This window comes from Mastigoproctus giganteus, chromosome 10, assembly GCF_048544385.1.
Source record: "Mastigoproctus giganteus isolate SK-2022 chromosome 10, ASM4854438v1, whole genome shotgun sequence".
Classification (NCBI taxonomy): domain Eukaryota; kingdom Metazoa; phylum Arthropoda; class Arachnida; order Uropygi; family Thelyphonidae; genus Mastigoproctus; species Mastigoproctus giganteus.
Genome location: NC_143584.1, coordinates 192,277,360 through 192,303,264, shown reverse-complemented (window position 1 = coordinate 192,303,264; position 25,905 = coordinate 192,277,360). Strand labels below are relative to the sequence as shown.

The 25,905-nt window shown below is 37.8% G+C and overlaps 1 protein-coding gene across 1 annotated transcript in view; it reads left to right on the top strand.

The window, feature by feature from the left end:
• Klp64D (kinesin-like protein 64D) overlaps nucleotides 1-25,905 on the top strand; it is a 169,284-nt gene that overhangs the window by 117,984 nt on the left and 25,395 nt on the right. Inside the window, exons 12-13 of the mRNA XM_090383588.1 lie at nucleotides 5,666-5,846; nucleotides 10,546-10,782. Coding sequence (XP_090239714.1) covers nucleotides 5,666-5,846; nucleotides 10,546-10,782 — 418 coding nt within the window. The remainder of the gene's footprint in view (nucleotides 1-5,665; nucleotides 5,847-10,545; nucleotides 10,783-25,905) is intronic.

The window sequence follows — 25,905 nt, the reverse complement described above, 5'->3', positions numbered from 1 at the left end:
TGAAATTGAGCTGTTAGAACTTTCTGAAGAAGTTAAGGGGGGAAAAGGAAAGAAAACTATTACAAATAAGATGGTTCCCTACTGTTCCACATGGGTTCTCCACGCAAGCATACGCCAATGATCTTATTCTTACAATAGCCCAGCATACCAGGATCCGTCTCAAGACCCTGGTTAACAATGCCCTCTGCAAGTTCCATGACTGGACAAATCACCATAACCTCAAAACCTCATCTACTAAGATTGACTCTATTCTGCTTAAGGGAAGACTAAATATCACCTGGCCGCCACAAATTAAGATCAATGGCAAAACCATCAAGTCTTCCACAGAGTTAAAATGTCTAGGTGTAATCCTGGACAATAAGTTAAATTCCAGCCACATCTTAACTACCTCAAGAAGAATATTAGAAACTACACTATGCTTGCGAGGGTCTCGTGGTGGAACTGGGGATTAAACACATGCGCCCTATCTCTGTTCTACCTCTTTCCTACTTATTCTTGGATGAGTGCCACCACCAAAACAGCCCTGTTTTACAGTTACCTGGTATACTTGCTTTTGTTAAAAGAGTATGTTCTTTCAAAATTCAGGCTATCTTTCTCCTGATAATTACATACGCATCAGGAATCTGGTACACCGAGGCCATCACAGCCACTGGTAGGAGAGCACTGGACATAATACAAAGACCAATCCTACTTACCACGATATGTGCCTGTAACACGCTAAGCACCCACTTTCCACAAATCCTGCTGGAGCCCTGCCACTAGACTTAGAAGTCCTTCGAAGTAGCCTACTATACCACCTCTCCAAAGGAACCTCCCAGACCATCTTGGATTTCACTACAAACCCTGACAACACTCGTGCAGCTAAGAAGAGAAGACTCCTTGCACTTCTGCGGCAGAAGACCTCTCCCTAAAGGGAAGGTTACACACAAATTCTTCCTAAATTTTCAACAGGACTATTCACCAGCTACCTCCTGACAGGACATGGAGCTATAAAATGGAAACTTACAATCCTTGGTATCGCAGATGACCCATCCTGCACACGTGGAGGAGCGGAGACCTGGACCCACCTTTTCCATGAATGCCCACTCTGTGATGACCTTAGGAGCATCCTCATCTCCACAATCACCTACATATCAAAGGCCCAGGAAATCACTTGCTAGATAGCAGAGAAGAATATAATGCTCTCTCGCTTTTTGCACAGGATCTCTTCACCAGAAGAAGAACCCTGCTCCAACGAAATGACGGACCACCACCTGGAACATAAGAAGATGGCACAATAACCACCAGGAGTGAACCTCAACATAGAAAAAAATAGACTTGACCATCTATACCAACCTGACCTGACATGGCATGACAAATCCTGGATAGGCAGGATCTCCCGCGAGTGACACGATCATCTATCTAACACACCAGATTGGACTTGCAGCCTAGCTGCCCATGTGCCTTTTTTCGCGATCTGAACTGGGTACTTCAACCCGATTCCCTTTAAATCCCTGTCCCCGGGCAGGGAGGGGGAGGAGATGGGCTTCTGTCTTCTCTCCTCCCCTCTTTTCTCTGGTGGGGCCAATCCTCTCTGATATTCTGAGGTCATCTTCTCTATCATCCCCATATTTCTACCCATCCCCATCCCCCAGTCTTCCTCCCCTTTCTGCCATATCTGACCACCATGTTTGCTCCCAATCTAAACAAAAATTTAAATTAGCATCTAAATGATCTCTGCCCGAACTTAAACCTCATTTAGCCCTAACCTAACTACTAATCTAATAAAAAACGTTTTTTTTTTTTAACAATAGGCACTTGCCACCTATCCCCCCCCGGAGCAATATGGCCTTAGTTGCTAATGCTCCTAAAAGCCAAATAACAAACGAACAGTCAGGTGGTGATTACTTGGAATAAAAATTTGAATAAAGGCCATTTTTGATCTCCTGCACTTCGTGGTTTTATTACTCCATTTATATTATTAGTGACAATAAAAAGGTAACTTTATTGTCTCTGTAATATAATTGAATAGGTCAGGTGCTTTTTTTATGTTTAGCTTCAACAGTTTCTCTTCCACTTTCTTCTCAGTTTCACAAAATCATTCAGCTCCCCTGTTAGAATTTGATACACTTCTGGCAACCCCCATCCATAATGAATTACTCATGTGTGAATGTAGATGCAAAATGCTTATTCAGTTTGTCAGCAACCTGAGCAGGATTATGAACAGTTAAACCATTCATATCAAGTGGACAATGTGATTCGTCCCCTTCCGTCTAGTGTTTACATAAGTAAACAAGTCTTTGTCTTTGCTGCTTATCTTTGCATTTTTTGCTTGAGACTTCTTATAGTCTGCCTTAGCTTGCCTAACCTCCCCTGTAACTTGATTGCAGATTCATTTATATCTACTGTAAGCATCCTGATCTGTCATTCATTTAGGTCTTAGTCTTGAATAGTATCTCTCAGTTGGTATAAAAAGCATAGTAGCTACTACAATTATTTCCCTGAATGCTTTCCATTTGTAATTTGCAGTTAGTAACATCTTCATTTGGTCACACTGACTTGATTTTAAAAACTTTGCGACCATTTAGTCATCTCTACAAAAGCAGAAGTCTCTCCCTTTGTCCTTGACAGTAGTTACATCTTTAAATCACTCCCACATTGGTACATTGTGATCACTGCCACCTAGCGGGCCTTTTATCTGCAAATTCTTAATGAATTTGCAGATAAAAGGAGATAATCAGATCAAGAGTAATGCTTTCTCTCATTGCCTTCCTAACATACTGGCCTAGAAAAGTCATCAAATAAATTCAGAAAGCATTGCAATATTTCTACATGCCATTTAGTGGATCATCACATACACTAACCTTGGGATCATAAAAATATTTGTAGAAATATTTTTACTTTATGCAATAGAATGGAACATTTTTTTTGTTTTGATAGAGATAAAAAAAATATAGAAGATAGAAAACAGATGTATGTGAAGAGAGAACAAAGCTAGTGTAGCTACTTGCATCTCATGTAAACTAACAAGGTAATGTTCCTGAAGCTTACTGTTTTGTGATAAAATATAAGCATTATCACAAGTGAATTTTATACAGACAAGTTTGCTTATTTATTTTGCAGGTTTTTGCTTTCTAAAATTTCATCACAATAAGTGAGAAGAATGAATATCAGAACTATGTATACATTCCTTTTTTATTTGTGAAACAGAATCAGTTAGAACTGGTGTATTAGTTTGCATGTATCTGATCAACTTAAAAAATAATAAACACACACACACACACACACACACACACACACACACACACACACACACACACACACACACACACATTTCAATGTAAGCCTTATTCAATAATAACTGGTAAAATTTGGTATTTTTGGTAAAAGAAATTTCTATTTTGTAAATATGAAATTATTATGATTATTATTAGCTTTGCTTTTTACATAGAGGCTGATAGGTCTTTGTATGTTGCAGATATTCACTACCAATTTTGTTTTTGAATTTTAATCAGTCATGATAGGTACCATTTTATGCTATATCTAGTGTTGTGTATATATATATAAATGATGTGTGGTTTGTAAAATATATAGTGTCTGTGAAAATGGAAATGAAACTTACACAAGGTGCCTGAACTAAGAGAAGTTTAAGGGATAGTCGAAAGTGGAAGTGAAGCAGTGGTTAAACAGGTGAAAGAATTTGAAAAACCTAGTAAAAATATGAACTGGGACTGAGGAAGCAAAAAAAAAAAAAAAAAATAATAATAATAATAATAAATAACACTATATTCAGATATGGGAGGGCGAGTGGTCAAATCAGAGGATGGCAAATATGCAAAATCTGAATATAGTAGATGAAAAAATGATACATAGTCTTACCCTGATGAATTTCCTGACTATGTATCATTTTTTTCATTTACTATATTCAGATTTTGCATATTTGCCATCCCCTGATTTGACCACTTGCTAAAATTGCCCTCCCATATCTGAATATAGTGTTATTTATTTTTTATTTTTTTTGCTTCCTCAGTCCCAGTTAATATTTGTACTAGGTTTTTCAAATTCTTTCATCTGTTTAACCACTACTTCACTTCCACTTTCGACTATCCCTTAAACTTCTCTTAGTTCAGGCACCTTGTGTACTTTTCATTTCCATTTTCACAGACACTTTATATATTTTACAAACCACACATTATTTATATCCTTTTGCTTCCTTTACTGCTGCACTGTGCATTTTGGAGCATTAGTCATACAATAACTTTTGTTATTTTACTTTCTCTGCTTATTTTGCTACTTAACAGTTGTATATCACTACTATATATATATATATCCAATATTTTAAATTAAATAAAATAAAACATAAGCCAGTATTATGGCAAAAACTGTAGAGCAAAAATTAACATAAAAATAACCCAAATAAACAAACGAACGAAAAACAAGAATAGACATAAATAGTAGCCCAGAAACCCTTGTATAATTTCAAACTTTAAATCCAATTCACAATAACTATACAAATTTTAGGATAATGCCAATTACATATTAATTTAGCGGAATTTGAAATACCACCAAAAGTGATATTTCACGTCTTGTATGTTTTTATGTTAATTTTTGCTCTACGGTTTTTGCCATAATACTGGCTTATGTTTTATTTTATTTAATTTAAAATATTGGATGTATTTCAGCTTCATATGGAGGAATTGCATGTCGCTGCCTCTAATGAATGCCTAATTATTTAATTATTTATTTTCACTTTATTATAATTTAACTTATTTTAATATAATTCAATGATAGTATATATATATATATATATATATATATATATATATATATATATATATATATATATATATATATATAGTAGTGATATACAACTGTTAAGTAGCAAAATAACCTACATAAGGACCAAACTAACAAGTTAGTAAAAGTAAACTAGCTTTAGCCTGGAAGGCCTATATAAAATTATATTAATGAAAATGGAAATAATATAGTATCGGTCTGCCACTTCTTTGGGGACTTTGAGCAGACCGATAGCCAGACTAAAAGAATGTCTCATACCTACCCGTTTCTGTTGTCCCCATTCCAGTTTTGCCTGATTTTAAATTTTAGGTGATTATATTGAAATTAATAGAAATTAAATGGAAAGTGCTAATAAATGAGAAAAAGATAATGTGTTTAATTTAAATTTTGTAAAAGTAGTGTCAGAATCAGCAAACTGGGATAGGCGACATACATATACATACAGCAAGGCCCTGCTTTTTGGCATTCCGCTAATATGGCAGTTTCAATTATATCCATGTTCATTATATTTGGTGCTTCCATTTTCCTTTTTTTAGTTCCATTTTTTTTGGCATGACTCACTCAGCAGCCGATTCCAAGAAGGGCATCAGGCACCATTTTATTGTTGTTGATTAGTCTGTTTACAGCATATGATAGTGTAAACATGTTATTAGACTTTTATGTACATTCACAAGTGAAAAAAAGGCTCAGTTCCACTTTTTCAGCGATTTTTGCTTTTCAGCGGGGATGTGGAACCTAACCCGCCGTATGAGTGGAGCCCTACTGTATAAAAATCATATTTTGTTGCTAAGTGATGTGACTCACTGATTTCATATGTTGTTGAATAAACAATTCCTTTATTTAGAAATTGGTACAAACTATTTATTAATTTGACATGTTAATATTTTAGACAAGAACATGATGCTTTAACTCAGAAACTCCAAGCTCTTGAAAAGAAAATAATAGTTGGAGGTGAAAACCTTTTAGAAAAAGCAGAAGAACAAGAAAGGCTACTAGAGGAGAGTGCTAGAGAACTTGAAGAAAGGAAAAGGAAAGAAGCAGAACTCAGACAGGCATTACAGTTAAAGGAAGTAAGTCCTTAAGCAGTTTTGTTGCTATCTGTGTAATGATGCAGTAAAATTCATTAAAACAAACTTTTTTTTTTTGAGGTTATATGTGGCATCCTTTCATTATGCGGAAAGTTCATTCTACTGAATATCTTAAAATTGTTTCAAAGAACCATTTGTTCAAATAAATTTTGCTGCACTTTTTAATTATCGCAATTTCCTCTTTATTTTACTTAAATATCAACTTTAAAATCAATAATAAATAAGGAAAATGACAAAATAAATATGTGCTATAAAAGTAAAAATATTTTTCAAGCTTATTGTATTTATAATAAATAATCTACAATATAAAATTTTAATAATCCACATTAGAACTTATTCCATTTTCCAGTTTAAAAAAACTATTAAAATATGTGCATATATTTCTGCTTATTATGTGTATAATTTTTATTATTTTTTTAAAATATATATTAGATACTATTAGTCATTTTAATTTTCAAAATTTATTTCAGAATTGGCATATGTGAAGGGCCCAAAATTTTTGGGAATTACCTGAGCACCTTGTTAAAAAAATTTGTTTCTTAACAGACTGTTTTAACTGGGGATGGACCTTAGCTGAAATTCTTCTTGAGTGAGCCCCTTATTAACAAATTAGTATTAGTATTAGTAACGGCCGTATGGTGCAAGAAAGCCTATGGCTTATGCTGCACCAGCCAAAAAAAAAAAAAAAAATCCGAACAAAACAATGATAAAAACAAAAATTAAATAAATAAATAATAATAATTAATAAATAAATAAAAATAATAAAATGAAATTAAAAATTAAATAAAAAGGAAATTAATCCTATCATCCTATGCGCTTCCCTTACCCGAAAGTACTATCCAGATGACCTTTGAATTTCCCCAAACTGTCGGCCTCTACCACCCATGAAGGCAACTTATTCCAGTAATTTATAACTCGCTGGCTAAAATAAAACTTCCTGCAGTCCAATCTAAACATTTCCCCGCGTAACTTGAATTTATGTCCCCTAGTTCTAGCATCATTTATAATCTTGAAAATTTTGTCCTCATTCATTTTACTGATGCCTCTCAGAGCCTTAAACACCTCAATCAAATCTCCTCTAAGGTGTCTAGTTTCCAAACTCTGCAACCCACATATTCGAAGTCTTTCTTCATAAGGACGCCCTTTTGCCGATCTCACCAGGCGAGTTACCCTTCTTTGCACCCTTTCAAGAAGCTCGATGTCTTTCTTTAGGTGCGGTCTCCATACTTGAACACAGTATTCCAAGTGTGGTCTAACATAGGCCTTATATAATGGGATTATCACGTCCCTATCTCTACTTGCAAAAGTTCGATAGATCATCGATAGGACACCATGGGCCTTCCTTGCAACCTGTTTACAATGCTCAGAGAATTTCATGTCTGACCGTATCGTAACACCCAAGTCCCTTTCCTCCAGTACTGGGTTTAGTTGAACTCCACCAAGTGAATAAGTTATTTTGGGATTACTGTTTCCCAGGTGTAATACCTTACACTTTGTTGGATTAAAGCACAGCTGCCATTTTTCTGACCATTCTTGAAGTCTATCTAGGTCTCTCTGAAGAAGCTCAGCTTGACAGTGATCATTAACTACTCTACCAATTTTAACATCATCTGCAAATTTAGACATCATGCCCTCTATCCCTTCATCAATGTCGTTTATGAAAATTAAAAACAACAGTGGTCCTAATACTGATCCTTGGGGAACCCCACTTCTTACATCAACCCAATCTGAGGAATAGCCATTTATCACAACCCTCTGCCTCCTGCCCTGAAGCCATCCTTCTATCCATCTAAGGATTTTCCCAGTGATTCCAACCTGTTCCATCTTATAAAGCAACCGCTCATGTGGGACTGAGTCAAAAGCTTTGCTGAAATCTAAATAAACAATGTCGAAATTATTCCCTAAATCCAGCTCGTGAGTGACCCTTTCGAAATAGCGAACCAGATTTGTTAAACATGATTTTCCCTTTACAAAACCATGCTGAGTATCCTTGAGAATTTCAATTCGATCCAAATGATCCTGAATTCCACCCTTGATCAATGCCTCCATGATTTTCCCTACTACTGAAGTCAGACTGACAGGTCGATAATTTCCCACTACACTTTTAGAACCACCCTTATGTATGGGAGATACATTTGCCCTTTTCCAATCCAAGGGAATCTCCCCAGAGTCTAGTGATGCTCGCATAACCAGCCTCAGTGGTTCAATGCACTCGCTTGCCGCCTCTCTCAAGATTATAGGGTATATTCCATCAACTCCAGGAGCCTTACTAGTCTGTAGGCTTGAAAGTTTTTTCATTAAATAATCTTGCGAAATTTCAATATCATTAATTACATATTTTTTAACTTTGCTCCCACAATTTCCCATTGCCACAAAAGGCTTTTCATTTGTAAATATCGATGCAAAATAACTGTTGAGTTCATCTGCAACGGCAGCTGGTGTATTTATTACTATCCCCTTTCCCTTACGTAAAGGTCCGATCTGGTTTGTCCTGCTCTTCTTGGCATTTATATATGTGAAGAATTCCTTATCCCCCCTCTTTGCTCTGTTTGCTAGTGATTTCTCATAAACTGCCTTTGCCTGTCGAACCTTTTCTGTGGCTCTATTACACACCACCTTGTAGCTGTTATATGCTTCAGTACTTTTTATTGCTCTGTAACGTTTCCATGCCACCTTTTTCTGCTCAAGTAATGTGGCAACTTCACTATTCATCCAACTTGGAACCCTTCTCGTGGAGTATTTTTTTAATGGTATATACGCATTCAAGGCATCTGTGATTAATGTTTTAAAAGCGTACCACAGTTCAATTGTATTCATTCTCTGCGCGATATCTACCCAGTTAATAGAGGCCATGTAGTACCTTAAGGCATCGTAATTTCCTTTTCTGAAATTAAACCCCATTCCTTTGCCTTTTACTTCTGCTACCTCTCTCGTCATCATCCACCGTAGAACTCCGTGATCACTTCCTGCTACTGGTTCCTCTACTGTCAGCCCTGTTATGTCATCTGATTCATGTGTGATGATGAGGTCTAGGATATTCTTTTCTCTAGTACTTTCCCTGACATGTTGATACAAATAACAGTCATCTAGTTGATTTAAAAATTTTGTTCCCCATGTCGAGTTTCCTTCCCATTTACTCCAATCAATTAGAGGCAAATTGAAATCACCCATAATAAGGCATTGACGCTTACTTGCCCATTCCATTTGCATGTAGAGGCTTTTGTCATAGTCTTCACAATCACCTGGTCTGTAGATTACGCCTACTCGCATTGTACCTTTGTTTCCAACTATCTCACACCATACAGACTCTATACTAGCATGTGAAATGTCTGAATCTGGGAAAGCTATCGTCGCACTCAGGCTGCTTCTGATAAGAAGCATTACCCCACCACCCCTTCTATCTACTCTATCCTTCCTAAATACATTATACAAGCCGTACTGAAACTCATCATCCCCAATTTCCGGGTGGCACCACGTCTCCGTAAGCCCTATTATGTCCGCGTTACTTGTTTTAACCAGCAGTTCGAATTCGCTCATTTTATTGACGACACTTCTAACATTACTGTATAAACAATTAAGATTTACTGTTCTTGTATATTTAACAACCCTAACACAACCCTTGAAGTTATTTAGGCTCTCTTCCCTGATATTAGCTACCTGCTCACGTGAAACGTCTTTTCCCCCAGAACATCTAGATAATACGTCCAGTTGGGGTAACAGATAAGAACTCTTAAGGTATGTGCAAGAGTTACATTGACCAATATTATCAGATAAACGCGTGTCAGTATTACCCACATCCCCCCTAACTAGCAGTTTCCCTGAGCCTTTAAGGTATCCTCAATAATACTGGCAAAAACTTTTGCACCACCTTTGTTTAAGTGTATCCCGTCTCTACAAAACAAATTCCTTCTACCTACAAGTGTGGGCCATGCTGATAGAAATTTACCCCCTAAAGCCTTGGAGATTCCTTCAAGTCTTGAGTTAATCCACAAGGCTCTTAACATATAATCCCTCCTATCGTGTCTGGGCAGAATTGCAGACACATAGACATTATGGCCTAGCTCGCGACATTTCCTCAGCATGGTCCTGTATTTTTCCAACAAATCGTCAGATCGTGTACGTTTAATATCGTTTGTCCCCACATGAATAATAATATTTTCTTTACCCCCTTTAAAATCTGACAGTCTGTTGGTGATATGCAAGTGTCCTGTTACTTTTGGCAATATAGTGTATATTTATGTATATATAAATTTCATTGACTTAGGATTTAATACTTCCTGATGATAAAGGTTAATATAAATGTTGTATAATATACCATTTTACAATAAATTTCAGAGAATCTCCCAATTTTTAAAATTTCAGAGTTGCATTAAGCTCTAATTTTATATGCAACTGAATTTTTACAAAGTTAGATAGAATGATTCAACAGTCATTTCATTTTTGTGCTGTTCTGGAAATTGCAGTCATATTCAAAGGTTTTAATATAGGGATACAGAAATTTGAGTATTAATTTTAAGGATATATGTGAATAATAGGCTTTTCAATTGGTAATCATTTACTTTCACAATTGAGTATTATGAAATCTTCAGAAATTTGATTTGAATTTTAAAGAAAGAAACTGTAAAAATATTGAAAATTGAAGTCTTATAAGAACTAAAGTTGAAATTTTTTTATTTTACAGGCAGAAAGGCTGGATATTGAGGAAAAATACTCCAATCTGCAAGAAGAGGCAGCAGGGAAAACAAAAAAACTTAAAAAAGTATGGACCATGTTAATGAGTGCTAAAGCTGAACTGAGTGACTTACAGCAAGAACATCAAAGAGAAATGGAAGGATTATTAGAAAATATACGTCAGCTCAGTCGTGAGCTACGCCTTAATCAGCTCATTATTGATTCATTTATACCTCCTGAATATCAGGTAAAAAAAAAAAAAAAACGTTTATGTATATTAACATTTTCAATTTTACAAGTAGAAGGGCTGGATAATGAAGAAAAATTATTACAAGAACGAGGAATTATGGGTCATCTTTAATGAGTGACAGAATTACTGGCACTTAAGATTATCTAACATTTTTATGAAATAATAATTTACAGCCGTCAATTAAACACCGATTTTAGAACAGCTGATTGCTGTTGTTTTGTTGTTCTCAAGTGGTCAGAGAATTTCTGTCCTACTAACAAGCCCCACCCAGTATACCGTCAAAAAGTTGTCATTCTCCTTATTTCAGTAAAATGTGATTCTGTGTGAATTACTATTCTAATTCTCGCCTCTGTCTAAACCAGATGGTTCTATTGCCACTTCAGCCAAGGATAAAGCTGACCTACTTGCATCTTATTTTTCTTCCAACTTGTGTATTAATGATCTTGGTAAACCACCTCCCACCATTTCCAGAATGTTCCATTCAATGTGGTCTTTCGTCAAAAGGATGTGAGAAGGATTTTGCACAATCTTGATGCTAAGAAAGCTCCAGGTCTAAATGGTATTTCTCCACTTGTTCTAAAAACCTGTGCTCCTGAACTTACTCCTGTTCTATGTCACCTTTTTTTCACTTTATTCCAAAGGTGTTTTTCTTCTGCTTGGAAATTTGTTCATTTCCAGCCAGCTACTAAAAAGGGTGGCAAATCCCTCCCATCCAATTATCATTCCATTGCAATCAATTCTACTCTTTCCAAAGTAATGGAGAAAACAATTGAACTGCCAACTCAAACTATCTAGAAACTTTCCATCTGATCAACAATCGCCAGTATGGATTCCATCAGTGCCAATCCACTGGTGATATTGTGGCTTATGTTACCCATTTATGGACAAATTCAATGGAAAAGTTTGGTGAAACTCAAGCAGCTGCTCTTGACATTTCAAAGGCTTTTGATTGTGTCTGGCATAAACGTCTTCTAAACAAGCTAGTGGGAGCCAGACGGCTAGTAGGAGCCAGACATGTTCAAAGCCGCTAAGTGGATTTTCTTATTTATTGATTTGAAATTATTGTTTTTCTAAAACTTTTGATTTAAATTTAGTAGCATAGCATTATTTTGTGTCTTTCTGATTAATCTGGTGTATTTATTCCTTACTCGGCCTTGTAATTGAATAAAGTATCAGTAAGGGTATCATATCCATGTGTTACGAATTGCACTCTGCTGAAGGAAAAGTTTTTTAGCCATATTTAGCCGCTTTATTGTCCAATTGATACATCAAATTATTTTCTATAAGTAGCTTATAGACCTAGACAGGATCGTTAGTTTATTCTGAATTGAGACAGCAAAATTTGGAAGTTAACTAATACTTAAGTGTCCATAGATTAACCGTTCGTAACTTGCGCCATTGTTATACGGTACAACGTTATATCCCGAACTAGACAGCGTTAGTATAGTATAGTATATATAGTATATAATATAATATTGTCAATTAATCAGCAAAATCTACTAATTTTTGTTAAACTTCATTGTCAATTAAATTGTACTTTTAACTAAATACATATAATGACTTAGATTACAAACGAAACTTAATTAATACATAACTTGATACGGAAGTTATATAAACAGAACTCGTAGATATTATTTGATACTGAAAAATATATATAGCGTTATAACTGTGTTGAGATACAAGTTTAGGATTATAATTTTGTACTGAATTGAAATTTTATTGAAATTAAATCGGAATCATGACTCAGACCAGAGCAGCAAAGCAAAAGAGTGCTGTGGCTCAGAGGAGAACTGAGGGGGGCAGTTGCCCTCTGAATCACAGCCTTTTAAAATGCACTGCTTGCATGATGTTTGTGGAGCAATCGGGTACGGGACATGATATTGCCATGGGGAATGTCATTGTGTGTGTGTGTTTTCAATGCAAGGAGTGTAACGAAATCAGACAACAACTCAACGTTGTTATAGGCCTATACGAGAGCTTGAAGGACAGGGTGGATGCCCTCGAAGGATTTAAAGTGAGGGGCCCATCAAGCTCTCAGCTGCCCACATCAACGCCAGAGCTTGCACTTGGTCATCACGCAACACAGCGGAAACCCCCACAGGAACTAGTAGTTGTTGGTGACCCTATTGTCAGGGAAACGGAGAACATGCTTTGTAAAAAGGATAGGTGGAACAGGACCAGGGTATGTCTGCCAGGGGCAAAGGTTGATGACGTTGTAGAGCAGATATCATCTTTTAAGGGCACAAAAGGTGATATGGTTGTACACGTTGGCACTAATAATATTACGAGTAGGAGACCGGCAGAATTACTTAACAAGTACAGGTCACTGTTGAAAAAAAGCCTTGAATTAGGGTTGAATTTGAAAGTGTCTGCAATTCTGCCCAGACACGATAGGAGGGAGTATATGATGAGAGCCTTGTCGATCAATTCGGCCCTGGAAAGATTGTGCAAGGCTCAAGGGGTAAATTTTTTTCAGCCTGGTCTGTACTTGTTAACAGAAGGGACTGCTTCTACAGGGATGGGATACACTTAAATAGAAAGGTTGCAAGAATATTTGCTGATGCTATCGAGGCAATGTTAGGTGGATCGGAAAACTGCTAGCTGGGGGCCGGATACAAGGACTAATAGATTAACAGTAGCCACTGGCAGAGGTGAAAGTGATTCTTTCACTGCATTCTATTGGAATGAGCAGAAGCCTGGAAAACAAGATGCAGGATATTTCAGAGACTACTGGGAGTCATTGCGGTACAAGTAAACACATGGGTTTTGTTAGGGTAGCTAAGAAAAAGAACAGATGCATGTATACTTGAGTGTACACCAATGCTAGGAGTTTGGTAAATAAATTTGATGAATTTGAGGTATTGCTCAAAGCATCAAAGGCGGATATTGTTGGGATATCAGAGATGTGGTGTCATACAGATATAAGGAATGCAGAACTGGAATTTGGGGAGTACAATGTGTGCAGAAGGGAGGAGGGGTTATGCTATTAGTTAAGAAACATAAAATCCAAGGAAGTGAAACTAGGCAACATCGCTGGACAGTGCAGTGTCGAGTCAGTTTGGTGTGACATAAGCATTGGGAGGTCAAAATTGAGAGTAGGAGTGTGCTATAGGCCTAATGACTCGGATGAGTTTAATAAGAAACTGTACAGGGAAATAGAGTGGGCCAGTAAATCAGAGAGTCTTATAATGGAGGATTTTAATTTCCCAGATATTGACTGGAATTTGTGGGTTGGTCATTCACACACTACAAGGCTTTTGTGGATTTATTGGATGATTGTTTTCTACATCAGCATGTTCGGGAGGCAACTAGAGGGAGTAATACTCTTGATTTGAATATCAGCAGTGATTCTTCATGCATTAAGAATCTGCAGATAAAGGAACCAGTAGGTGGCAGTGATCACAGTGTGTTGAAGTGGGATTTACTCAAAGAAGTAACTACCATCAGGAGTAAAGGGAAGGGCTTTTGCTTTCGTAAAGGCGAGTACGATGGTCTGAGACAGTATTTAAATTCTATACAGTGGGACCAACTGATGATGTTACCAACAGCAAATTCAAAATGAGAAGCATTCAAAGAACTTATCTTGGAAGCTACTAGGCTTTACATACCAACTAAGAAATATTGTTCAAGGTTTAGGCCTAAATGGATGTCAGATGAACTGACACATATGGCAGAGAAGAAAAATGCATATGATACATACAAATTAAGATGTGACACAGAAGCCTATGATAGATACAAGTTGATCTGTAACCAAGTTACAAAGGAGGTTAGGCAGGCGAAGGCAGATTACAAGAAATCTTTGGCAAGGGATGCAAAGAAAAACAGCAAAGAGTTCTTTACTTATGTAAACTCTAGAAGGAATGGGATGAATCAGATTGGTCCACTTGATATCGATGGTTCAACTGTTGATGATCCTGCTCAGGTAGCTAACAAACTAAATGAATATTTTGCATCCACATTCACACATGAGGAGTTATTCAGCGAGGGGAATCGCAGAGGTGTATTCAACTCTGGCAGTAAGCTAGATAATCTTGTAATAACTGAGAGTAAAGTGGAGGAGAAATTGTTAAAGATAAACACAAGAAAGGCACCTGGGGTGGATGGGATCTATCCAGTTGTATTAAAGGAGGCAGCAAAGGAAGTAAGCAAACCCTTGGCCATAATTATGAGAGCTTCCTTGTACTCAGGGGAGGTACCCATGGACTGGAGATGCGCAAATGTGACCCCAATTCACAAAGGAGGACAAAGGCTGACACTAGTAATTATAGACCTGTGAGTTTAGCTTCTGTTTCAGGAAAATTAATGGAGGCACTGGTTAAAGAAGCACTGCAGGATCATCTAGACAAGACTTCAGTTATAGCTCGGACACAGCATGGTTTTGTTAAGGGGAAGTCTTGCCTGACCAATTTGATTGGATACTATGATGCAGTCACAAAAGAACTGGATGCAGGGAATAACTTTGATATTATATACTTGGATCTTAGAAAGGCTTTTGATACTATTGCACATGGAAGACTGCTGCACAAATTGGAGCAGTGTGGCATTGGAGGCAAATTGCTGCTATGGATAAAGGGATGGTTGAGGGGGGGAGAAGACAGAATGGTAATCAATGGACACTGCTCATCGTGGACTGATGTTATCAGTGGAGTCCCTCAGGGTTCCGTGTTGGGTCCATTATTGTTTTCTGTATTTATAAATGATATTGATGATGGTATATCAAGCTTAATGTCCAAGTTTGCAGATGATACGAAGTTTGGCAGGGTTGTCAAGGACACTACTGACACTATGCTGCTGCAACAGGATCTGGAAAGGTTGAGCAGATGGGCTGAGAGGTGGTAAATGAAGTTTAACATTGACAAATGTAAAGTACTACATATGAGAAACAGCAACCCCAGAGCAACGTATCAACTCTGTGGTACTACACTGACAGTGGTAGAGAATGAAAAGGACCTCCCCCCCCCCCGGTGCCAAGCGTTATAGTGATCAAGCAATTTTCCGAGTGATTCATAGAGCATTTACTCAGAGCCACAGTTCTTTAGTTTAAAAAGTTTTTTACATTCTCTTTAATTAATAACTTAGTCTTGCAAATTGTAAGCAAGTTTTAAGAAAGGAAATCCACCTTTCTTTTTTTTCTCTTTAAACTAACGTATTAACCCTTATACCGCTTGGTCACTCTAGCGGCACTGCTCCTGCCTCCCCGTGGCGGGGCTGGTAACCTGGGAGAAGAAATCCACTCTCCCAGGCTGAAAGGAGTAAAGATGGAAAACAGTTCATTTCCACCTTTAGAGCCATCGACCTCAAGACTAGCAAATGACAATGAAAATGACTATTCTCAACCAAAGAGATTGAAAACAACACCTAAAGAGGAGATACCAGCCTTCCTCATCTTGCACTCTCTATCAGATCAGCCTCTGAGCAAATTATCACCTTTTCTAGTGCAGAAATGCATTGAGTCTGCCGCTTGTTCATCTAAATCAGTAAGGCGACTTCAATCAAGTGATCTTCTAATAGAAACTACTCAACCTCAACATTCTGTGAAGCTATTAAAGCTTACAACATTTGGAGGACACCAAATAAAAGCTACTCCCCATGCCACTTTAAACTCCTAAGGGAGTAATAACAGAATGTGACTTATTACTTGTGTCAGAGGAGGAAATTGTCCAAGAATTACACGATCAAAAAGTCATCCAAGCAAGGAGAATCATGACCCGAAAAGACGGTACACTCGTTCCAACAAGAAGCATAATTCTGACCTTTAGCACTCCTAACTTACCAACATCAGTGAAAGCAGGCTACCTGCATTGCCGTGTCCGTCCATACATTCCGAATCCCATCAGGTGCTACAAATGCCAAAAATATGGACACTCCCAGACAGCATGTCGAGGTGAGGCAGTATGTCCCAACTGCGGTCAAAAGATCATAACCAATCTGATTGTGCCACTACCACTCTGCATTGCCCAAATTGTAAGGGTAACCACCCAGCTTTCTCAAAAACATGTGAATTATGGAAGCAAGGAAAACAAATTCAAAAATATAAAGTAGAGAACAAAGTGGCGTACTCAGAGGCAAGAAGACGGATAATCAAAACAGAGACAAAGCGAACATATGCCACAGCAGCTCAACCTTCACAGTCTGTAGGGATCCAAACTGAAGTATCGATTCCTCCGAATGTATCAATTGAGAACTGGGCACATTCGTTGCTTTCTAGTTCAAAACAGTATCCTACACAAAAAACAAGTGAGCAGTCAAGTAATACCCCAATCACCATACCAACGGATGTTTCCTCAGCAATAAAACCAAAAGTAATAGAAACCATGAAACCGCAAACATCCACCACCGGAATGGACATCGACGAACATCATGATTCAGAAGATACCTTTTTAGAATTACATGCATCCGATGAGATGGATGTGACCCGACCTGTCTTTCCTAGGAAAGACAAAGAAAAAATTGATCGATACAAGCAAGCTGCAACTAAAAAACAGTCAGAGTCGAAAACAACATAAAAAACCACATAATAGAAAAAATCCTTCAGTGGAATTGCAGAGGATTTTGGAATGCAAAAGATGATTTGCAGGATCTAATCAATCGGTATGAACCAGCTGGCATAGCCTTACAGGAAACTCTTCTAAATTCACGAGTGTGTCCTTCCGTCAAAAATTATACCATCTTTAGATGAGATAGGAGTATTGACACGCCAGCTCATGGAGGGGTGGCTATTCTTGTCAGAAATAACATTCCATCTAAACATGTTTCCCTTCAGACTCCTTTTGAAGTTGTGGCAGTGCGCTTTGAAATTGGTATCACGATTACAATAGCTTCTATATATCTCCGTCCTAATTTAGCTTTCTCCTCAGATGATTTAGAAAAGCTAGTAGATCAGCTGCCATCTCCTTTCTGCTTACTGGGTGACTTTAATGCTCATCATCCTCTATGGGGATCTCCAAAAATTGACAAAAGGGGTAAAATAATAGAATTGCTGCTTGAGGCTCATAACCTTACTCTGTTAAACACTGGTGCACCCACCTATGTCCATTCTTCTACAGGATCCATGACTGCAATAGACCTTTCAATATGCTCTCCCTCCATTTATGCCAATATGGGGTGGTCGGTTCTCGATAACCCGCTAAACAGTGATCACCTACCGATTCTTTGCAATATTCAAACACAAGTAAACTTGTCTCCATTGCAGCGATCCACTTGGAAATTCCGTAAGGCAAACTGGCATAAATATTCCTCCTTAATCCAGTTTGATGATGAGATAGTCCAGTCTCAGCCCATAGATAGTGTCACCGATCATATAACGAATCAAATATTACAAGCTGCAAATTCTGCAATACCTAAATCTTTACCTGGAAAACGCAGACAGAGTCTTTACTGGTGGAATCAGGAATGCACACATGCTAAACAGACAAAAAATCGAGCTTGGAATCTGTTTAGAAAATTCCCTACAACTGCTAATTTTATTAACTTTAAAAGACTCAAGGCCAAATTCCACCAAACAAGAAGAAAAGCAAAGAAAGCTGCCTGGATAAGTTTTGCTTCCACCATAAACAAGGACACGGACAGCAGACTCATCTGGAAGAAAATTCAAGCACTTAACGGAAAATTTGTGCAGTCTCCAGCCTCAATCCTGAACTGGAAAGGGCAGGAATTGTCCGCTCCAACAGAAATAGCAAACGCATTAGCTGAGTCTTTCGCCAGTATATCAGCAGTGTCCACATACAGCAAAACCTTCCAAAAAATTAAGGCATCTGCAGAACAACATAAAATAAATTTTTATACTAAGGCATCTCAACTGTACAATCAACCATTCACGTTAAAGGAACTTTTTGAGTCTCTAAACAAAACATCGAGTACTGCTGCCGGCCCGGATGGAGTATACTATATAATGTTAAAAAAGTTAAATAATAAAGCAATAAGTTCCCTATTGAAATTCGACAATCGAATATATTTAGAAAATACTTATCCGCACTCATGGCGTCACTCAATTGTACTGGCTTTTCCGAAGCCAGGAAAGGATCATACCATACCGAATAATTACAGACCGATATCGCTGACTAGCTGTTTAGGCAAAGTCTTAGAAAAAATGGTGCACAGGCAGCTAACATGGCTCCTGGAAACAATCTGCTAAACCGAAATCAGTATGGTTTTCGAAAAAACCACTCAACCTTAGATGTGATGATAAAAGCAGAAGCAAACATCCGCTATGTTTTCATCAGGAGACAACATCTGGTTATGGTCAATCTCGATATTGAGAAAGCCTTTGATACCACTTGGCGATATGGTATCCTTCAGGATCTTTGGTCTGAGGGGGCAGTTACCCCAATTTATACAAAACTTCCTACACTACAGAACGTTTCAGGTCAGATATAGGAACAGTATGTCCAAATCATTTGAACAAGAGGAGGGTGTACCGCAGGGTTCCATCCTGAGTGCAACACTATTCACAATAAGAATTACAAATATAACAAAAGACATACCAAAAACAGTTGAATCATACATGTTTGCCGATGACCTGATCATCTCCTGTTAGTCACAAACCATGATTTCCAATTGTCCATAGCCAGAATAGAATTGTGGGAGCAACGGAATGGCTATTCATTAGCAGAAAATAAATCGACTGCAATTCATTTCTGTAAAATACGAAAATTACATCCAGATCCTGAAATATATTTAAAGAACAATCTGATTCCTCTTACCAACAATTTTCGTTTATTGGGTTTATATCTAGACAGTAAACTTAACTTTTCCAATCACATAGCCTATCTTAGAACGGCCTGTCAAAAGAAATTAAACATCTTAAGAGCTGTGTCATCTAACTCCTGGGGTGCTGATAGACACGCCCTCACACATCTTTATAAAAGTTTTATCCGGTCCTGCTTAGATTACGGGTCACCTGTCTATGACTCTGCAAGAAACAATTCCTTGTTATGGCTGAATACTGTTCAACATAGTGCCCTAAGGATAGCCACAGGAGCCTTCAGAATGTCTTCAGTCCACAGCCTGTATATTGACGCAAATGAACCACCATTAGACACCTTAGACAAAAATCCTTACTATGTAGTTATGCTGCAAAAATTAAAAGTATTCCATCTCATCCTTGCTGGAATACCTGTTTGACCCTCAGTATGAAACGCTATATCGTAATAAACCTAATGAAAACCGCCCTGTGGGTATTAGATTGCAAGAACTGATGCTCAGTTAGAATATTAACTTCCAGCGTATCCTTGAAGATGTAGCTCATCCTGAACATCCCTGGTCTCATTACTCACATCTCTGTGATAATTTCTTTCTGAGATGGAGAAAGACTCCCTGCCAAACAACAATTTCCAGCAGCTGCATAAAGCCCGCCTTAGAAAATGCAGAGAAATTTCATATTTATACAGACGGCTCCAAAACAGATGAAGCTGTAGGTGCTGCAGCAATTTCTTCTGCTTTTTCAATAGCTGTGTCTCTTCCTACAGAATGCAGTATCAATACCGCAGAACTGTATGCAATAAAACTAGCTCTAGATAATATAACCAAACAGCAAATCAAAAAAGTTCTTACATACACCGACTCCTTAAGTGCCGTTCAATCTACTACTTCTTCCCATCATCCCATTCTGAAACAGATACGGTCTCAATTATACCAATATCAAACATCCAAACAGTTGGTCACCTTTTGCTGGATCCCTGGGCATGTCGGCATCCCATGTAATGAAAGTGCAGATCGTGCTGCTAAACATCCTACCAGTGGATCATTCTATCATCTGAAAGTACCACACATTGATTATAAATCCACTGTTAAAACAGCATGTAGGCTTCAATGGACTAATCTGTGGCAAACACAAGTGAATAATAAACTATTTCAGATTAAAAAAGAACCTTGTTTGTGGACTTCTGGTTTCAGGAAAAGCAGACGTAAAGAAGTGATTTTGGCAAGAGTCCGTATTGGACACTCATATACAACTCATTTGTTCTTGCTTATGGGAAAAAACCCACCTCAGTGTCCATTCTGTCAGACTCGGCTAACAATCAAACATATTCTAATAGAATGCCCTAAATATTCAAGTAACCGGAAATCCAGTTTTTATTCTGCATCCAATCTGCTGGAACCTTTAAATTTACTACACATACTTGGAAATAATTCTAATTTTGAAGCACTGTTTAGATACTTGAAGAGCATAAATGTATATAATGGCCTCTGACAACAATTATATTAATAACTCAGTCATAAGTTAATAATGAAAAGGCACAATATGGCCCAGGAGGCCCTTGTGCCAAAAAAAAGCACAAAACAACAGCAAACAGGACCTGGTGGTAATTGTGCAGGCAGATATGAAGTTCTCTAAGCAGTGCAGATGGGTTGCAAGAGTAGCTCATGGTGTCTTATCAATGATATACAGGAATTTTTCTAGCAAGGATAAGGAGGTGATTATTCCCTTGTATAAGGCAATGGTCAGGCCACACCTTGAGTACTGTATACAGGTCTGAGGCCTCATTTCAATAAGGATGTAGAGCTGCTGGAACGAGTACAGAGAAGGGCAACAAGATTAGTGAATGGAACAAAGGGTTGCTCTTACGAAGAAAAGCTTAAGTTTTGCAAATTACAGTGTCTGGAGACTAGGCACCGGCGAAGTGATCTGATAGAGGTGTATAAAGCCTTGAATGGTTTGAGCATGCTCAATGCTGATGGGATTCTTCCTCTTGCTCAGAATAATCACCTGAGAAGGCATAAATTCAGATTGAGGAAAGACAGATATTAGCATTAGTAGAGGCATTTGATGCAAGAAAGCAAGCTTATGCACCATCAGCCAAAAAAAAAAATAAGTAAATAAATAAATAAAAAATAACAACTTCCACTTCACCCCTCTGTTCGTTCGAAATACCTGTCCAGCTGAGCCTTAAACTTATTTACGCTATCAACTTCCACGACAAGGGATGGAAGTCTGTTCCACCAACCAACCACCCGCTGGCTAAAGGCAAATTTCCGCACGTCTATCCTACATCTGTCTTTCCTCAATTTGAATTTATGCCCTCTCAGGTGATTATTCTGAGCAAGAGGAAGAATCCCATCAGCATTGAGCATGCTCAAACCATTCAAGACTTTATACACCTCTATCAGATCACCTCGCTGGTGCCTAGTCTCCAGACACTGTAATTTGCAAAACTTAAGCCTTTCTTTGTAAGAGCACCCCTTTGTTCCATTCACTAATCTTGTTGCCCTTCTCTGTACTCGTTCCAGCAGCTCTACATCCTTCTTGAAATGAGGCCTCCAGACCTGTATACAGGTGTGGCCTGACCATTGCCTTATACAAGGGAATAATCACCTCCTTATCCCTGCTAGAAAAATTCCTATATATCATTGACAATACACCATGAGCTACTCTTGCAGCCCATCTGCACTGCTCAGAGAACTTCATATCTGCCTGCACAATCACCCCCAAGTCCCTTTCATTCTCTACCACTGTCAGTGTAGTACCACAGAGTTGATACTTTGCTCTGGGGCTGCTGTTTCCCATATGTAGTACTTCACATTTGTCAATGTTAAACTTCATTTGCCACCTCTCAACCCATCTGCTCAACCTTTCCAGATCCTGTTGCAGCACCATAGTGTCTTGTTTGACCAATGTCCTTGACAACCCTGCCAACATTTGTATCGTCTGCAAACTTGGACATTAAGCTTGATATACCATCATCAATATCATTTATAAATACAGAAAACAATAATGGACCCAATACTGAACCCTGAGGGACTCCACTAATAACATTAGTCCACGATGAGCAGTGTCCATTGATTACCACTCTGTCTTCTCCCCCTCAACCACCCCTTTATCCATAGTAGCAATTTGCCTCCAATGCCACACTGCTCCAATTTGTGCAGCAGTCTTCCATGTGCAACAGTATCAAAAGCCTTTCTAAGATCCAAGTATATAATATCAAAGTTATTCCCTGCATCCAGTTCTTTTGTGACTGCATCATAGTATCCAATCAAATTGGTCAGACAAGACTTCCCCTTAACAAAACCATGCTGTGTCCGAGCTATAACTGAAGTCTTGTCTAGATGATCCTGCAGTGCTTCTTTAACCAGTGCTTCCATTAATTTTCTGGGAACAGAAGTTAAACTCACAGGTCTATAATTACTTGTGTCAGCCTTTGATCCTCCTTTGTGAATTGGGGTCATATTTACACATCTCCAGTCCATGGGTACCTCCCCTGAGTCCAAGGAAACTCTCATAATTATGGCTAAGGGTTTGCTTACTTCCTTTGCTGCCTCCTTTAATATAACTGGATAGATCCCATCCACCCCAGGTGCCTTTCTTGTGTTTATCTTTAACAATTTCTCCTCCACTTTACTCTCAGTTATTACAAGATTCTCTAGCTTACTACCAGAGTTGAATACACCTCTGGCATTCCCCTCCCTGAATAACTCCTCATGTGTGAATGTCGATTCAAAATATTCATTTAGTTTGTTAGCTACCTGAGCAGTATTATCAACAGTTGACCCATCGATATCAAGTGGACCAATCTGATTCATCCCCTTCCTTCTAGAGTTTACATAAGTAAAAAACTCTTTGCTGTTTTTCTTTGCATCCCTTGCCAAAGATTTCTCGTAATCTGCCTTCGCCTGCCTAACCTCCTTTGTAACTTGGTTATAGATCAACTTGTATCTATCATAGGCTTCTGTGTCACGTTTTAATTTGTATATATCCCATGCATTTTTCTTCTCTGCCATATGTCTCATTAGTTCATCTGACATCCATTTAGGCCTAAACCTTGAACAATATTTCTTAGTTGGTATGTAAAGCTTAGTAGCTTCCAAGATAAGTTCTTTGAATGCTTCCCATTTTGAATTTGCTGTTGGTAACATCATCAGTTGGTCCCACTGTATAGAATTTAAATACTGTCTCAGTCCATCGTATTCGCCTTTACGAAAGCAAAAGCCCTTCCCTTTACTCCTGATGGTAGTTACTTCTTTGAGTAAATCCCACTTCAACACACTGTGATCACTGCCACCTACTGGTTCCTTTAAGCTTGTAAGAAAGCAAGCTCATAAGCTTGCTTTCTTGCATCATATGCCTCTGCTAATGCTAAAGCTTCCATTTTATGGTTTTTCCAAATGTTTTTTTGTAATTCGGTGTCCACGTAGATGGCTGTCTAACTTCTCCACTAATGCTAGTGTTCCCCAGGGTTCAGTTCTTTCTCCCACTCTTTTCCTCTTGTATATTAATGACCTTCCATTGACTGGAAATCCTATCCGTAGTTTTGCTGATGACAGCCCATTGCATTCCACCTTCCAGTTTGTGAAACCTTGCCCTGCTCAAACAGTTTAAACTTCTCAAATATCCACTACCAATTCCTTAAATGCTGATCTACAGGTAACTGTCTATTGGAGAAATGATAACTTAGTTGATTTCAATCCTTCTAAAACTGAGTCCTGTCTTATATCTCACAAAAAGCATTCTTCTGCTCCTATGCTTATCTTTGATGACACTCCGATTTATAGGCAAGATCATATATCTCTATTGGGGATTACCCCGACTTCTTATCTCTCTTGGCATAAGCACATCACAAATATTGCTTCCTCTGCATCTAAAATACTGGGGTTTTCTCTTTTGCTCTGTGTTACTTTTCTTTCAAACAGTTATTCACTCTGTACAAATCTCAAATCTGCCCTACCATAGAATATTGTTCCCACATCTGGGGCAGTGTCTCCAAAACCACTATCAGGCTTTTAGATTCCATTCAAAAGAGGGCAGTTAGATTAATTAATGACTCATCTCTAACAGAATCTGTCCACTCTGTTTCATAGACATTCTGTTTCTGCTGCATGCCTTTGCAGCATGCCATGGACACTGTTCTTCTGAATTGGCTTCTATAATTCCCACTCTCTCTCTTCCAAAGCAGTCCGAATAAGTGCCACAACCAGTCAACACCCTTTTACTGTCCATCTTCAAACTCACAGAACCAACTTTTCTTCCTCCTCATTTATTTCTTCAACCTCTGTTTTCTGGAACAACCTTCCTTCATATGTATTTCCTGAAACTTACAATCTACAGAAGTTCAAGTCTAATGTCTTCTTTCATCTTCCCAATCTTTAGCCCATGCATGATACTAAGTACTATAGGTTCTAATACCTCTCATGTTTGGGGTTTTCATAAAAAAAATTAGATATATTCAGCCATGCAGCAGATGGGTATACTGTTATTTATGAAAACTGTAAAAGTTTTTTAATATTAGATAGAAGAGGGTATTTTTAACACAGAAAAAAAAAAATATATATATGTATATATCTAACAGATTTGATATGCATTACTGCACTTTAAGTACATGATCACAGGGATCTTTCTAGGAGCAGAAAGTTCCCCATGATTGAGTACTTAATGCAGTAATGTACTTCAAATCTCTCAGATGAAAAAGTTTTGTTTTCAGTTCTTATCCAGTAGCATATATAAAAATACTAGTGAATAAATCCATCACAATCATTGCAAAGAGTAAAAATAAGGCTTGATAAAATGTATATCTAATTTATTACACACAGTTATTATCTGTCATCCACCATATTCACCAAGTGATAGTGCCTCTGTTGTGCTGTCTTCATTGCAGTAGTTCTAGGATCATTTATTGTTATTGACTTGCTCGTTGAGTGACAGCACCTGCCTTATGCAGGTTTTGTTAATGTAACCTCTTATGGCTCTTAAGTTCTTGCCCACTATTCTTTTGATCAGTATACATTTAGAATTGAATGACTTCAAGGTATAAAAATTTTATAACTAATGTATGAAGTATTACAAAAGCATCATGCAGCTAATATTTTAAAATAAATCTTGATTTTTACCCTCTTTATGAATAGTGAAATAGTGTTATTTCTTTTCAGTTAGTGCCATTATTCAAATGGACCATTTTGGGATTATTATCCTTTCAACAGCCAATAACTAGGCATTGTTAGCATAGGAGCTAATAACCCAGTTATCAGTAGTTAGCATTAGTACTAGCATGAGATGTAAGGAACCCATCACACTTTTGCTACATCAGCAAAAAAAAAAAAAAAATGAAAAAAGTGTTTTGCTCCTCATGTATGTACTAATTAAGATGACATTTGAATTTCTTCAAGCTGATGGCCTCGCTATCCATG